At 42.1% G+C, this 15,229-nt stretch overlaps 1 protein-coding gene across 3 annotated transcripts in view; it reads right to left on the reverse strand.

The window, feature by feature from the left end:
• hif1an (hypoxia inducible factor 1 subunit alpha inhibitor) overlaps positions 1 to 15,229 on the reverse strand; it is a 38,198-nt gene that overhangs the window by 11,080 nt on the left and 11,889 nt on the right. The window contains exons 1-3 of one of the 3 annotated variants that reach the window (XM_078428364.1): positions 12,133 to 12,250; positions 7,341 to 7,585; positions 2,001 to 2,149 (exon numbers count right to left, since the gene is read on the reverse strand). In XM_078428364.1, the coding sequence (XP_078284490.1) occupies positions 2,001 to 2,149; positions 7,341 to 7,531 (340 nt within the window). In that variant the 5' untranslated portion in view covers positions 7,532 to 7,585; positions 12,133 to 12,250. Of the gene's footprint in view, positions 1 to 2,000; positions 2,150 to 7,340; positions 7,586 to 10,320; positions 10,368 to 12,132; positions 12,251 to 15,229 lie in introns of those variants that run through there. The other 2 variants (XM_078428363.1, XM_078428362.1) reach the window with 2 other exon arrangements.

Consider the following 15,229-nt stretch of genomic DNA (forward strand, 5'->3'; position numbering starts at 1 on the left):
AGTTACTGTTCAAATAATCCAATCGCTCCATTATAACAAATAGTTGAGCCACCATTCTTCCTGCTACATTAATATGAAAATATATTCACCCTGCATTCTCTTCTTCGACACAGTAGCCAGATTGACGTCAAATTTACAGCACAGAAACAGATCCATGATTCTTTTGATGCTATTTAGGAGCCTCTACCATTCCATGTAAATTGGGCGCAACTCTCAGCACTTGGTTTCGCAAGTCTGCTCTGCCATTTAATATCATGTAATCACATCGGGCGATCCTCAGTAACATTTTAGCTCTTTGCTTATCAAGAATCTCTCTATCTCTCCTTAAAAATGTTCAAAGGCTCTTCTTTTACTGCCCTTTGAGGAACAGAATTCCAATGACTCGCTGATTTCTCCGAGAAAATGTTTGCCTCGCCTCTGCCGTAAATAGTTAACCCCTTACTTTGTATTCAACGACCTCTAGTTCTAGGTTCTTCTAAAGAGCAGATGTCCTCTCCACATCCACCCTGTGATGACCCATTGGAACGGTATATGTTTCAATTAAGTCCATTTTCATTCTGCTAAACTCCAGTGGAAAACAAGGCGAGCATATCCAACTGCTTCTTGTAAGACAAGCATTATTCTAGTAATGCTTCTCTGAGCTGCTTCCAGTGTATATCCTTCCTTAAACAAAAGAGGTGGCCAATAATACCAAGCAGTCTCACCAACGCCCCTGGCAACTGATGAATGACCTCCCTAATTTGTATTCCCACTGAAGTAGTCTACCCCATCTTTGCTTTTCTCCACCATATATTAACTTGGCTTCTCTGAAACGCATCAACACCATTTGGAACTTTCACCTCCACGACTCTGCTTGCATAAATGCATGTGAAGGATTAAACAAAAATAGGAAGGACTGTAGGAAGGACCTATTTTCCTGAGTAACAGGGTCAGAAACACAAGAGCGTAGAGTTTAAGTAATTAGTTAAAGGAGCAGAGAAGATTAGGCTGTTTTGTTATCCAGAGGGTAGTAGGGTCAGTGAAAGAAGCTGCCGACAAAGCAGAAACACTCTTCACATTTAATTGGCCCTTGCAGCCACGATCTTGAGGATTGTTGACCTGTTGGCTGGGATCAGGATGGGCAGCTCTTCATCCATTGGCTGACACAATTGGCTGGCTTCCTGCACTGTTGATTTTCGAGGATTCAAATTTCCTGACATCATATGCACATTTGTCTTTTAGCCATATGAGCTTGTGGTCTACTCATCCCAAATCTCAAGCTTCATTTGAGTCCGTTTCCCTCGACTTCCTTTTCATTCTATTTATTTACAAGCATGTCTAAAAGGCAAGTGCTGCTAGCTCGTCTGCAGGGTGGAAAGCCGACATTTCTCTAGTGTTTCTTTTGATATTCTGCTGACAAGCTTATCGGACCTCTCTGAACACTGCTTAAATGTCTTCGTGTCTCTCTAAGTGTGACAGCACAAAGGTGTGGTTGGACCAGATCTGTGACAGGTTCCATACAAGTGTCTCTGCTTGTGGTCTCCTCCTATGGCCACTTTACAAGCAGAGCTCACCATTTTGCTGCCGATTACTACTCAAATTGCAGTAACTCCAAAAACTTGATTCGTCTGCTACTTTTATTCGTGGAATCGGTCACTTTTCAAAAAGGAGATTCCATCTTTTAACATTCCTCCACCTATTCTACCAATCTCTCCAACCATTCTTGGTTTGCAATGGCGTTCAACATCCTCACTCACTCATTGAACAGATTTTCTTTAGTTACACAATCAAAACCTCTCTGAGTTTCAAAGACCTTACATTTTCACCAAGATTAGTTAGGAATTTCAAACAACCCGATGAATCACATAAATAATGGTTGTTTGTAACTGGATGTGATTACTTTACAGAATTTTTCTTAGAAAATTCAAATGTTATTGTAGGCTTTAAGAATCTGTTATGAAAACAGTAAGAACTCTCCCCCACCTATGCCAACAAAAGCCCAAGTACATTTGACCTCTTACCTTCCATTCCTACAAGAAGTAAATTGGATGTGAGCTGCCCCCAGTTCCATTTTGTCTGTTGCTTGTTAATCCAGTTCCAGTTAAAACCCAGGAAATCCAAGACAATCTTCTTCCCTACTGTGTCATTCAATGTTTGTTGTAAATAATACCTGCAAAGAAAAAAGGATGATACATTTTAAACTGGGACCTAATGGACGATCAAAGAAAAATAACACAAGGAGGCAATTACATTAAATGGTGTATATCTGGTCATGACCAATCTCTCTATCAGGAGATAGTCATCTACCATTTTCCCATGAAGACATTTATTCCATTAACTCTTTCTCCCCCCACAGATGCACCCTGACTAGTTAAATGGTTCTCGACTTCCAGCGCCTCTCGTCTTTATGTTTATAGAGAACTTATTTACATGTAACATTTTTTACATATTTAACTGACTCAGCGCTTTACAAGAGATTAAACAAACAAGATTACTTCCTCAATATATTTATGAAATCAATAAATTTGTTAACAATCACATATTTATGGAGTGAAGCATTGACATTCCCTCCCTAAGTCTTCCCCAACAACTTTATCCATTAAAATGGTCTTTAAACCCACCACTGATGGAAAAAAAATCTGTAAATCAAACATATTTATGTTCTCCAGTTTTTGATCCCACATGGAAACATTTCTGCACCCATCTTAGTTAGGCTCCTCACAAATTTAAAGATTTGGCTGTCTTCAATCTTTACTCGTTTATACACTCTTTGAAACCTACTTTTATAGAAAGATATTAAACGTTACTTGATTCTACTCGTATGAAGTGCATCGGGGATTTTTACGCAAGAACACCAGGTCTCTCAAGCCTGCCCTGCTATTCAATATAATGACAGCTATATTAAAAGCATTCAATACAAGCTGCTAACGTGTGATCTGATCAAGCTCTTGCAGAAGAAAAGACATGGAAAAGCAGAACAGAAAATAATTCACCAAGAAAGAAAAAGGAAATTCAATTTTTACCAAAGTTAATCTGGAACAGACCCTACGAAAGAAATATAAATATATAGAACTGTGAAGAGCTGTAAAGTTTATGGAAGGCCTGGAAAAGGCAGCCAAATTGACAACTGTGGACGGGATAACTGTTGGCTTCAATGCCGAGCACGAACGTATTACATTTCCCTGCGTTGTTATGCACAATTTACCAGGGGATTAGTTGTGAAATTTAATCACCATTTCAAATATCCAAGTACTTATCCTGGGATCTTGACGTCAGCAACACCAAAGACATCCTGTTCTGTTAAGTTTGCTTAATGTCTCCAATTTCTTTGAACATTTTTCCTGTCAGTATTTATTACTTAACTTTATTTCTGGTCATTATCTCATGGCTTCTGTGGTGCCATGCTGTGGGCAGATTTACAGATATTTCCATCAGTGGGTTTAAAGACCACTTTAATGGATAAATTTGTTATGAAGACTTAGGGAGGGAATGTCAGTGCTTCGCTCCAGCTGCCGATGAAATATTGACACTTGGAACATCAGAACAGGATAGGAATGAGATAGACACAACATGTCTATGGGACAGGCAGCATCTCTGGAGATGTTCCGGGTCAAGATCCTTCTTGTGACACTCAGACGCCACCCATTCCTTCTCTCCAGAGATGCTAAGTTACTCCAGCATTCTGTGTCTATCTTCTGTTTAAACCAGCATTGCAGTTCCTTCCTACAGGATAGGAATGAGTGTGGCCATCTCATATTAAAGGACTAGGAGAACTACCAAGGCTGTGGAAAGTTTGAAAACAAAGATGAGGATAGGGAAGAGTTAATAAAGTGAGAAAAAGAGCGAGACCTGGATCTCATCTTCTACGTTTAGCTCGGAGAAGGCACAGGGAAGACGGGAGGGGGAAATGTGAGCTTTGAGCCAAGGTTGGAGAAGCATATACGTTTTGTGGGTTAAGGAACGGGATGGGGAAAGATGAGCAGAAGGTAACAAAGTGACAAAGGCAGCCCAGAAGGTGGGCTCATCCTTAATGTGAAATGTATCCGTAAGCTTCTCACACGAGTGAGAGAACGGGATGTAGATTGATAATGTTGATTATGCAGCACAAGATTAAATATGAAGCAGTCATGTTTTAAAGTTGCAGAGAGGAGGATGAATATGAGAATATCTACGATAGGGTGGAGATCAAGAGAAAATAAATAGTGCAGATTGATGTTGATGAAGAAAAGGCGAAATCAGCTTGAGAAAGGCATATTTGGATGCGGTATAAATTGAAAGGAGAAACAAAGAAAACATGCATGACCTGAGATAAATAGAACACAAGAGTTTCTGAAGTCTGAAATAGAGATGATCACAGGGAAGGACTTGAAGCTTCAGCAGTTTTGTGTTTTTTAATATAGTTCTGTTATTTAGGTCCCTCCCCAAATTACAGATGCCTGACTTACATACAGCCCGTTTGTAGATCGGCAGGTGGACTTGTCTGCAGCTATGGGCGGCTGCATCTTTGGCTGTTTGGGAACTCTGTTGACAACAATATCTGAAAGCCCTTGTTTAGTTACACATTTAACTTGCCCTTGGTTGGCCTGTTTTATTGAAATATATTGCCGGGCAGCTGCCTTTCCAAAAGGCAAACCTAAAAAAAATTTAGTTTAGAGATACAGCCGGAAACAGGCTCTTCGGCCCACTGAGTCCAAGGCGACCAGCGATCCCCGCATACTAACTCTATCCTACACACATTAGGGATTATTTACAATTATACCGAGCCTATTGACCCACAAACCTGTTCATCTTTGGAGCGTGGGAGGGAACCGGAGCTCCCGGAGAAAACCCATGGAAGTCACGGGGAGAACGTACAGACAAGCATATCAAAGGCAGATATCCATGCAGACAAGCTCCCCTTTGTCAAGATTGCACCCAGCTCTACTGCTGCACCGCCCTGATTGGGTTACAAACAGCTCTCAGTAATAGTATTCTGTCGTAACCTGCGGAGCTACAAATCTGCTTTTATCCCCACTGCTGTCCTTTCATGCCTGCGTGACACGGTGCCATTTTCTGCAGCACACTTCTTTAAGGAGTTGTCACCTCTGTCAGTCTCTGATGCAGAGTTCCAGTTTTACAATGGAACACGGCTTGAAGATTTCTGCCCTTTCCCATGGCCACCACTTGTCATTCTGAACTCTCTCCGTTTCATCAAATTCCCTTGATCCCCATGTTCCTTGTTCCTCACACTTGGTAAAACTTGCATGTATTAAGAAACCACATTCATTGAGATGACATGAACCCAAGTTCTCAGTCAGCAAACAATTATTTCAGGAAATCAGTTATAGCTGTGTGTATAATGAACTGTAAATAGCCACCACTAACTAACACTTTAAATAACATGCAAAGTTAAGAAATGCAAGTAACAAAACTTAATTAGAATTTAGAATTGAATCACAAACCTCCTGCATTCCTTTATTCATCAAAGTCCATTCTTCACAGTTGATAGAAGTTGCACCGTAAACAGTTTTGGTAGGGCTGGTTGTATTTAATGTGATTGAGGAACTCCTTGCCATGAGTGCTAAGCAGTTGTCTGCCACATACATTCAGGTCTGCATGTCTTAGATTATAGGTATCAATCATCAGATTTACTCCCTCTGATACAGTTTTCCTCAGTTTTAACTACACCTTTCAGTTTGGTTTCATCTGTCAATTTTGACATTTGGCTAAAACAAGGAACTGCAGTGCTGGTTTACAAAAAGCAACGCAAAGAGACGAGGTAACTCAGCTGGTCAGGCAGTATCTCTGGAGAACATGGATAGGTGATGTTTCGGGTCAGGACCCTTCTTCAGACTGAAATATCACCTATCCATGCTCACCCGAGATACTGCCTGACCCGTTGGGTTACTCCAGCATTTTGTGCCTGTTATTGACACTTAACTACTTATTCTTAAGTCAAAATCATTAAATAAATTAGGATTCTTATTAATAAGGCACTGATCCTTGCAAAACACCACATTCCCACCTTATTCCATCATAATACTACCCTTTATTACGGTCTTGGGTTCTTGTACCTTCAAACCCATTCTTGGGACTAGTATTCAAGAGTGAATGGAGAGATTGCTCTAACACTAATGCATTGGGAGTCTTAATGTGGTATCATAGTCAAGGCTAGTCTCATTGATACACACACAATAACTAGAAAGCCATGTTAACTCTTCACCATTAATATGTTTCTAATGTGACTGACTAAATTAAATTTTAACTGCAAGGTTATTATTTCATTGTCAGTAAATGCATTGTAGGATTTTTTTGTAGGATTGTGAGATTTTATTTAAAGCAGTTAATTATTTCACTCTGCATCATTCTCATAAGGTCATAAGTGATAGGAGCAGAATTAGGCCATTTGGCCCATCAAGTCTACTCTGTCATTCAATCATGGCTGATCTATCTCCTCCTCGTAACCCCATTCTCCTGCCTTCTCCCTATAACCCCTGACGCACGTACTAATCGAGAATCTATCTATCTCCGTCTTAAAAATATCCATTGACATGGCCTCCACAGTCTTCTTTGGCAAAGAATTCCACAGATTCACCACCCTCCGATTAAATAAATTCCTCCTGATCTCCTTCCTAAAGGAATGTCCTTTAATCCGGAGGCTATTTCCTCTAGTCCTAGACTCTGCCGCGAGTCGAAACATCCTCTCTATATCCACTCTATCCAAGCCTTTCACTATTTGGTACGTTTCAATGAGGTCCCCGCTCATTCTTCCAGCGAGTACAGGCCCTGTGCTGTCAAACGCTCATCATATGTTAATCCACTCATTCCTGGGATTATTCTTGTAAACCTCCCCTGGTCCCTCTCCAGAGGCAGCACATCCTTCCTCAGATATGGTGCCCAAAATTGCTCACGTTACTCCAAATGTAGCCTGACCAGCGCCTTATAGAACCTCAGCATTACATCCCTGTTTTTGTATTCTAGCCCTCTTGAAATAAATGATAGCTTTGCGTTTGCCTTCTCTTTACTCCAGGTTAACCTTCCCAGCACCGAATATTCAGTATCATCTACATGCATCACCATTATCCCATCACAATGTTTCCACCAGGCTGGTCAGCAAGGTCACAGTGATGTTCTTATCACAGAAATTCAATCTAAATTAAATGAAGGCAATGGGATAACAATATTCCTTTCCGTGTACAAATTGAGTGCTGTATTTCTTAAACTGTAACATTGATGCAAAATATTCGAGGTACTGAGGTAAAAAAAATGTAATTTTAATCCGTTCTTTCTTTCTATCATTTTTGCCTAAAATTATTCTTTGCTCTGGAGGCACTGCATTAAAATGTGTTAACTGTAAAAAATAGTTTGTTGCTTGATTTTACCTTTCATCGAGTTGATCGATTTTACCAAGTGTTTCCACAAACTCACTGAATTTCATTTCTTCCCGCCTTGACTTTGGTTTGAAATTCTTGAAGTTAGCCATTTTCTTCTCATCATAGTACAAAAACTTGTGTGTTTTGGCAACATAAACAGAGAAGACCCCATCTCCAATATTCTCCTGCAAGTATTCCATGTCCCATTTCAGTGCAGGGTACACCAAATTGGTATCAGTCAGCACCACTGGCTCCTAAAATTAAATGAAGAAGCAGTATTAACATAGATCTCACCAATAAATGAATGGAATCGGGTAATATTAACCCTCTTCCAAATTCCGCAAAATTAGTGCTTAATCATTGCATGGCTAACTGTTCCCCGCTTTCTCTCTCTCTCATTCAAAGCTTATACTTTATACTTTTGCTTTCCAATCACCTGGACCCTTTCCACAATCCATGACATTTTAGAAGACCATAAATCAACGCAGCCACCACTTTGGGAATCCAAGGATACAGTTGATCAGGTCCAGAAAACTTGTCAGTCTTTAAACCTCTTTATTCATCCAACAATACTTCTCCATTGATACCGATCGTTTTACATTCCTCCTGTCTTGGACCCCACATGCCACCAATATCGAATGTGAAGATAGGTACATAGAATTTATTTTAAATAGTGACGACATTAATTTATTGACAAAATGCTGGAGTAACTCAGCAGGTCAGGAGAGAAGGAATGGGTGACGTTTCGGGTCGACCCTTCTTCAGACTGATGTCAGGGGGGCGGGACAAAGGAAGGATATAGGTGGAGACAGGAAGATAGAGGGAGATCTGGGAAGGAGGAGGGGAAGGGAGGGACAGAGGAACTATCTAAAGTTAGAATAGTCGATGTTCATACCACTGGGCTGCAAGCTGCCCAGGCGAAAAAGGCCTCTCTGAAGAAGGGTCTCGACCCAAAACGTCACCCATTCCTTCTCTCCCGAGATGCTGCCTGACCTGCTGAGTTACTCCAGCATTTTGTCAATAAATACCTTCGATTTGTACCAGCATCTGCGGTTATTTTCTTATACATTAATGTATTGGATTGGTAATCCAGAGGCATGGACTTACAACCCAGAGATTCATATCAAAACCCAGGCCAGCAGCTGCGTAATTTGAATTCAGTTAATAATCTGGCATTTAAAACACGTTACTCAATACTGCAGACCACAAAGTTACTGGATTATTCTACAAACTAATGTCATTTGCCAATGCCCTTACCCTCTGGCCTATAAGTCACTCTGGATCAACGGCAATGCAGATAATTATTAAATATCGCTCAGAATATCCACGCAAGTCCCTCAATGGTATCAATAGCAGCTTTGTCAAAAGGATAAAACCAGTCAAAGTATTGGGAATGAAATTCGGCATTAAGTTTAGAAACGGCAACGTTTCACCAACCGCGGTCACCTTGCTGATTTGTGAGAGTTGTTTTGCAGATGAGCCGAGCAAATCCGTAATTTAGCTCCATTCACTCAATCATATCTTACCGACGAGGTGTCAGATTTAGCAGTCACAATTACTGGGGTGACTTGTCCCATCAGCAGCAAAGACCCAGCGGAGGTGGTGGTGCAGTATTTTATAAGCAGGAGAAAGTAAGGGAATTTCTCCAAGTTGACACCAGACCCCATTAAGCCTCATGACACCAGCTCAGATACCAGTAAATCTCCTGATGGTCACTCACCACCCTGTCCTAATTGCTAAGTCAGCACTCCTCCATGTTGAATATAACTTGGTAGAAGCACCGAAAATAGCTGGGACACGGAAAGTCTTTCTGTGTGGGAGACTTCAATGTCCATCACCAAGTGTGCTTCTCCAGCACCACCACTAATTGAACCTGTCTTGAAGAATGTAATTGCCATGTTGGCAGGAAGTTAGCAAACCAATGCAAGCGATAAAGTTACCAGACCTTGTCCAATCCAATGGTTGCAGATGCATCTGTCCACTACAGCAAGGGGAAGAGTGACCACCATATGATCCTAGTAAATCCAGAAGTCCCATGTTCACACCAAGGATGTAATTGTGTTATGTGGCACAAACATCATGCTAAATAGAATAGACCTTGCAACTCAAACCCAAGTCTCCATGAGTCACTGTGGACCATAAACAACCGCAGAAACATTTTGTGGTGGACAGCTGGTCAGCTAATGGAACGAAAGCAAGAACATCCACATCGCTTAAATATTGAAGGCAGACCTGAAATATTTGGAACCATCTTCAACCAGAAGTGCAGAGACAATGATTATCCAGTCTGCTACCTCATGAGGTCCCCATCTTCACAGAAGCTAGTCTTCAGCCGACTTGGCATACTCCAAGTAATAGTAAGGAACTCAATACAGTAAAAGTTATGTCACCAGGTAACATTCCATTTTGCAATCTGGAACTAATTGTACTTTTAGCCAACTTGGTTTGCGTAGTTTCAAACAGGCATCAACCAGGCAATGTAAAAAGTTGTTTATTTATTTCCCATTCACAGAAGCCAATCATTTTCTACACTCAAAGTAATTGTAGGTATTGTTGGTAGTGCTAGCAAGTAAATTCACTGACAATCTGTGCACTGATTCTCAGTTTAGGTGTCGCCAGGAAACCTCATCCAATCTATTGCCCGAGTAAGGACAAAGCACTGATTCACACAAACAGTAATGGTGGTTGTTGGAGTCCATCAATTTTTCAGGATAGTTTCCTACGCTCAAACATCTTCAGCAGCTTCATCTGTAACCTTACAGCAAAGTGGGCATTCTTGCTGATGACAAAGTTCAATTTCATTTGCAATTCACTGGAAAATGAAGCAGTTCATACATGCATGCAACAAGAACTAGACAATATTTTATCATGGACTTACAAGTGGCAAATAATATTTGTGCTGAAAAGTGCCAGGCAATGACCATCTTCAACTTGACATTCAGTGGCATTTCTATTGCCATGTCTTTCACCATCAGCAGACTGAAATTACCTTTGACATCACTGTGTCATTATTAAGGGTCTAAATCCTGGATTCCATCCCCATCAGCATCCTTGAAGTACCTTTGAAAGGACTGCCCAAATTCAAGAAGGCATTTCAGCAGGATCTTGGGTGAGCCACAGGTAACAATGGAAATCTTACCTGCAGTTACATCACAGGCACGTAGACTCAGGCAACACACCAAAACAAATTGTACATAAATTACATGAAACTCTTACAAAACAGTAGAAACAGATTCTGCAAAAAACAATTTGAAAATAAGTCATGGTAGTGCAAGAGGTGTCCGTGGTGTTCCATTGGATTAATTTGTGCAGGTTGGTTCAAGAACACTGATCTTTGTGGAGAAGTAGCTGTTCCTGAAGCTGGTTGTGATGGTCTTCTAGCTTCTGTACCTTCTGCCTGATGGTAGCAGCGAGATGAGGGCATGGTCCAATATGGTGTGGATCTTTGATGATAGATGCCGTCTTCCTAAGATAGTGCCTCATGTAGATACTTTCAATGGTGGGAGGTCCTGTGCCCATGATGGACTGGGCTGAGTCCACCATTCTCTGCAGCTTCTTTCATACTTGTGTGTTGGAATTGCCGTACCAGGCCATGATGCAAGCAGTCAGGAAACTTTCTACAGTGCGTCTGCAGAGGTTGGTTAGAGCAGTTGCTGACATGCCAAATCTCTTTAAACTTCTAAAAAAAATGTAGAGGCGCTGGCATGCCTTCCTCATGATTGCATCTACGTGCTGAGCCCAGAACAGGTCATCCGAGATATTAACACCCAGGAATTTGAAGCTGCTAATCCTCTCCACCACCGAAACCTACCAATGAAAACCATGTGTTCTTTCCCTCTCCTGAATGCTGACTCATCACCTCACCGCCCGTGGTTTGGCCAACAACAGTGTTGTCGGCAAATTTACAGATGGCATTAGAACTGTGCTTCGCCACACAGTAATGGGCATAAAAGTAGAAGAGCAGGAGGCTAGGCATGTGTAGGAAAGAACTGCAGATGCTGGTTTAGACCTAAGATAGACTCAAAATGTTGGAGTAACTCAGCGGGACAGGCGGCATCTCTAGAGAGAAGGAATGGGTGACGTTTGGGTCGAGACCCTTCTTCAGACCTAACTAGGCATTTTGCCTTAAAGTGCCCCTGAGTTAATAGTCAGCGAGTCTAGTACAACAATTAAGATGTCCAGCATTCTAAATTCCCCAATTAGTTTTAATTGCAATTAGCACAATTGAAACACAAAATATAAAAAAATACAGTAGCAAAAAGATAACAATTGTGCAAGTCAGATTTCAGACCAAATCCATGGAAAACTGACTGTCGTGCAGTGATTATGATTATGGAATACTCATCAAACACTGCGATCGAAGAAAATGCAATTGCAGGCATTCATTCAATTGCGCGCAGTGAGTGGCGTTAGGTTTCACTGGCGGTCGGCACTGAGCGCTGCGAGGGCCGCTAGGTGGAGCACGGTACATGGGACCAGGCAGAGCCTACGTGACTCGGGTAACGTACACAGGGACACGGGGGAGGAGGAAAGATGTGGCTAAAAAAAAACACCGCGAACCAGGAGAGGGGGGGGGCAGGGAGAGCAGAAAGAGACAGCCCAGTGCACCGCTACTTGAACGCCACTCCTCACCCCCAACAATTCATCAACATACCCTTGGTGCAGAGATTTCCTCAGTGCAGCGTTGTCAATGAGATAAGAGATTGTGTGCACGGTACTTACATTGCAGCGAACTGGTGTCATCTTTTGCACCAAACCATAATTATATCCGAGAGGCAACCCGTGGTGGAATGAAACTCACCCAGTTTTATTTCAATTTGCACCAAGGTCAGACTCACGAGTTTAACATCCGTGAAAATGTAAATGCAAAATGTATCAGTAACATTCCCATCTCGGTTCAGTTCCTTACGGGGGGGCGGGGGGGGGGGGTGTTAAGCACATCAGTGGAAAAACACAAAACTGCTGGACACCTGGATGCTGTCATTTCCCTCCACAGATGCCATCTGGTCCGCCGCGTTCCTCCAGAAGTTTGTTAATCTTACTGGAGATTTGCAGCATCTGCAGTCTCTCATGTCCCCACTTGCAATTCAGTGCACCCCGTTCATTATTATTGAGGAGTAACTTGCCGCTATTACAACAGGAACCCCCCCCCCCTCTCCCGTTTCGCTGCTGCAGCATAGGATAGTGAACTCGGCTTCCACAATAAATGAACTGCTTGGCTTTTCTCTGCCATTTATTTGTTCGGTTGATCATTAGGAAGAGCAAACCTACCATTTTCACTCATCATCAAAATCATACCAATGTTCTTGGGTCTATTTCTATCACTTGGTCAAGCTATCTTGGGCTTATCCAAGAAGTTTGAATTCATAGGACTCGTGAAAAGACTGAGCTGAGAATCTGACCTAGTGCGACAAACTTCAAAAAATAATCATCATTCCCTTTGCGCCATTACTGCTGTGCCTTGGTCAATGCAAGTTCTCTGCTCTCTTCCTAAAAATTCTCCAAATCTTCTCTTCTTTCCTCCTTATAGAGCTAAGCCCTCTAGAACTGTCCCACTTCCATTTCAATCCCAGCCTAAGTCACCAGAAAGCACTGACATACCCAAAACAAACTGCACCCATGTTAATAATTAACACATCTCAGGTACTAAATGTACTTCTTAGGCGGTCCCCCAAGATGAGGGCTGATCTGCATCCACTCCAATACTGCATATTGAACGACAAGGCTGATGAGGTCAATGTGGGATCTGCACAGTCACAGTCGGAGCTTACTGAGGTGGGTGTGCGGGTAACAATGCTTCACTCCTTCCACCACTTTCACTGGGATTCCAAGTGCTCCTAAAGATACAATAGACAATAGGTGCAGGAGTAGGCCATTCGGCCCTTCGAGCCAGTACCACCATTCAATGTGATCATGGCTGATCATTCTCAATCAGTACCCCATTCCAGCCTTCTCCCCATACCCCCTGACTCCGCTATCCTTAAGAGCTCTATCCAGCTCTCTCTTGAATGCATTCAGAGAATTGGCCTCCACTGCCTTCTGTGACAGAGAATTCCACAGGTTCACAACTCTCTGACTGAAAAAGTTTTTCCTCATCTCAGTTCTAAATGGCCTACCCCTTATTCTTAAACTGTGGCCTCTGGTTCTGGACTCCCCCAACATTGGGAACATGTTTCCTGCCTCTAACATGTCCAACCCCTTAATAATCTTATACTTAAGTTCTTAGCACATCCTGAACACTCCTTGGCGGCACGGTGGCACAGTGGTAGAGTTGCTGCCTTACAGTGACAGAGGCCTGGGTTCGATGCTGACTACAGGTGCTGTCTGTGCGTAGTTTGCATGATCTACCTGCGTGGGTTTTCCCCAGGTGCTCCGGTTTCCTCCCACATTCCAAAGACGTACAGGTTTGCAAGTTAATTGGCTTTGGTAAAAATTGTAAATTGTCCCCAGTGTGTAGGATAGTGTTCGTGTATGAGGATCGCTGATCGGGCTCAGTGGGCCAAAAGCCCTATTTCTAAACTAAACTCCTCTACTTTGTACGGTAGTCTGTAGGCAGCAAAGATTACAAACTAGGGTTGGCTATGCAAGAGGAAATTGAATTTAAAAAAATCCCTCCTGATGGTGGAATCACTTTGGCTATGAGGAGGTGAGTCACTTACCATAAAACACCCAGCCTCTGACCTGCTTTATTGGATTCATGCGGCATATTCATTTGAACTTCTGATTAAATTGACCCTAAAATTGTCGCGCTATCGTGTACCGTTTTTGCTGTGTCAAGCCCCAAATCATATAATGCACAAACAAAGAGAGTTTTAGTAATACACAGATAAATACATAGATAGATTGCGAGTGAGAATGGATTTAGACTGCAACTCTGCTTTCTCGACTTGATCACGAGAGAAATATGAATATAAGACACCAATATTTGTTTTAAAAATCCACTTGTGCCTTGTACTGCAGGAACAAGATGTTATAACAATGGATGAAGTTGTTTGTAACAGTGTCAGTCTCTATCCAATCTCCGATCTGGTCAAATAAAGCAATACCATGATGAAACACAGTGTGTAACAGCCATTTGGGTCAGGGGGTAGGGTAACAGGCTGTGCTAACATATTTGTTCTTTGACTTCCATGAATGAGGCCTGGAATAAAGAGGTAAAAAGTGTCTGCAATCTAATTGGGACCATATCATAACATCCAAACGCACTTGATTTCTATCCTGACATCCACACTGGTGCCATGAAAGTGGGAGCCATGATGGGGCACCCTGGCAATTTTTACCATGCCGAAGAACAGGGCAGTAGCCAACCACACAATGCTGTCGCTGTCACAGTCAACTCAGAATGGATTTGATAATATGGCCCAGATTCCTTGTCTGCAAGGCTGAATCAGTTAATGATCAGAAAAGATGTTTGGGAAGGAACTGGAGTGCTGGTTTACACCGAAGATAGACACAAAATACTGGAGTAACTCAGCGGGACAGGCAGCATCTCTGGAGAGAAGGAATGGGTGACGTTTCTTCGGATGGGTCTCGACCCTAAAACGTCACCATTCCTTCTCCCCAGAGATGCTGCCTGTCCCGCTGAGTTACTCCAGCATTTTGTGTCTATCTTCAATGGTCAGATAAGAGATTGAGGGAAATATAAAAACTTGGCAAAGATATTACAGGATGTAAGGACATCTACGTGGTAGCAATTGAAGTCCTGCAATTACTATCTATCTCAACTACTCCTTTAGGTTGTCAATATAATCCTGGACCTGTTTTTGTGACAATGGAGGAGACTCATTTGCAATAAAGGTCATAGTTAAAGTAATACAAATTGGAATAACAGACTCCTCTGTGATAATGGAGACACAAGAGACTACAGAAGCTAGAATCTTGAGTGAAAAACAAACTGT

This window comes from Rhinoraja longicauda, chromosome 35 (genome assembly GCF_053455715.1).
Source record: "Rhinoraja longicauda isolate Sanriku21f chromosome 35, sRhiLon1.1, whole genome shotgun sequence".
Taxonomy (NCBI): domain Eukaryota; kingdom Metazoa; phylum Chordata; class Chondrichthyes; order Rajiformes; family Arhynchobatidae; genus Rhinoraja; species Rhinoraja longicauda.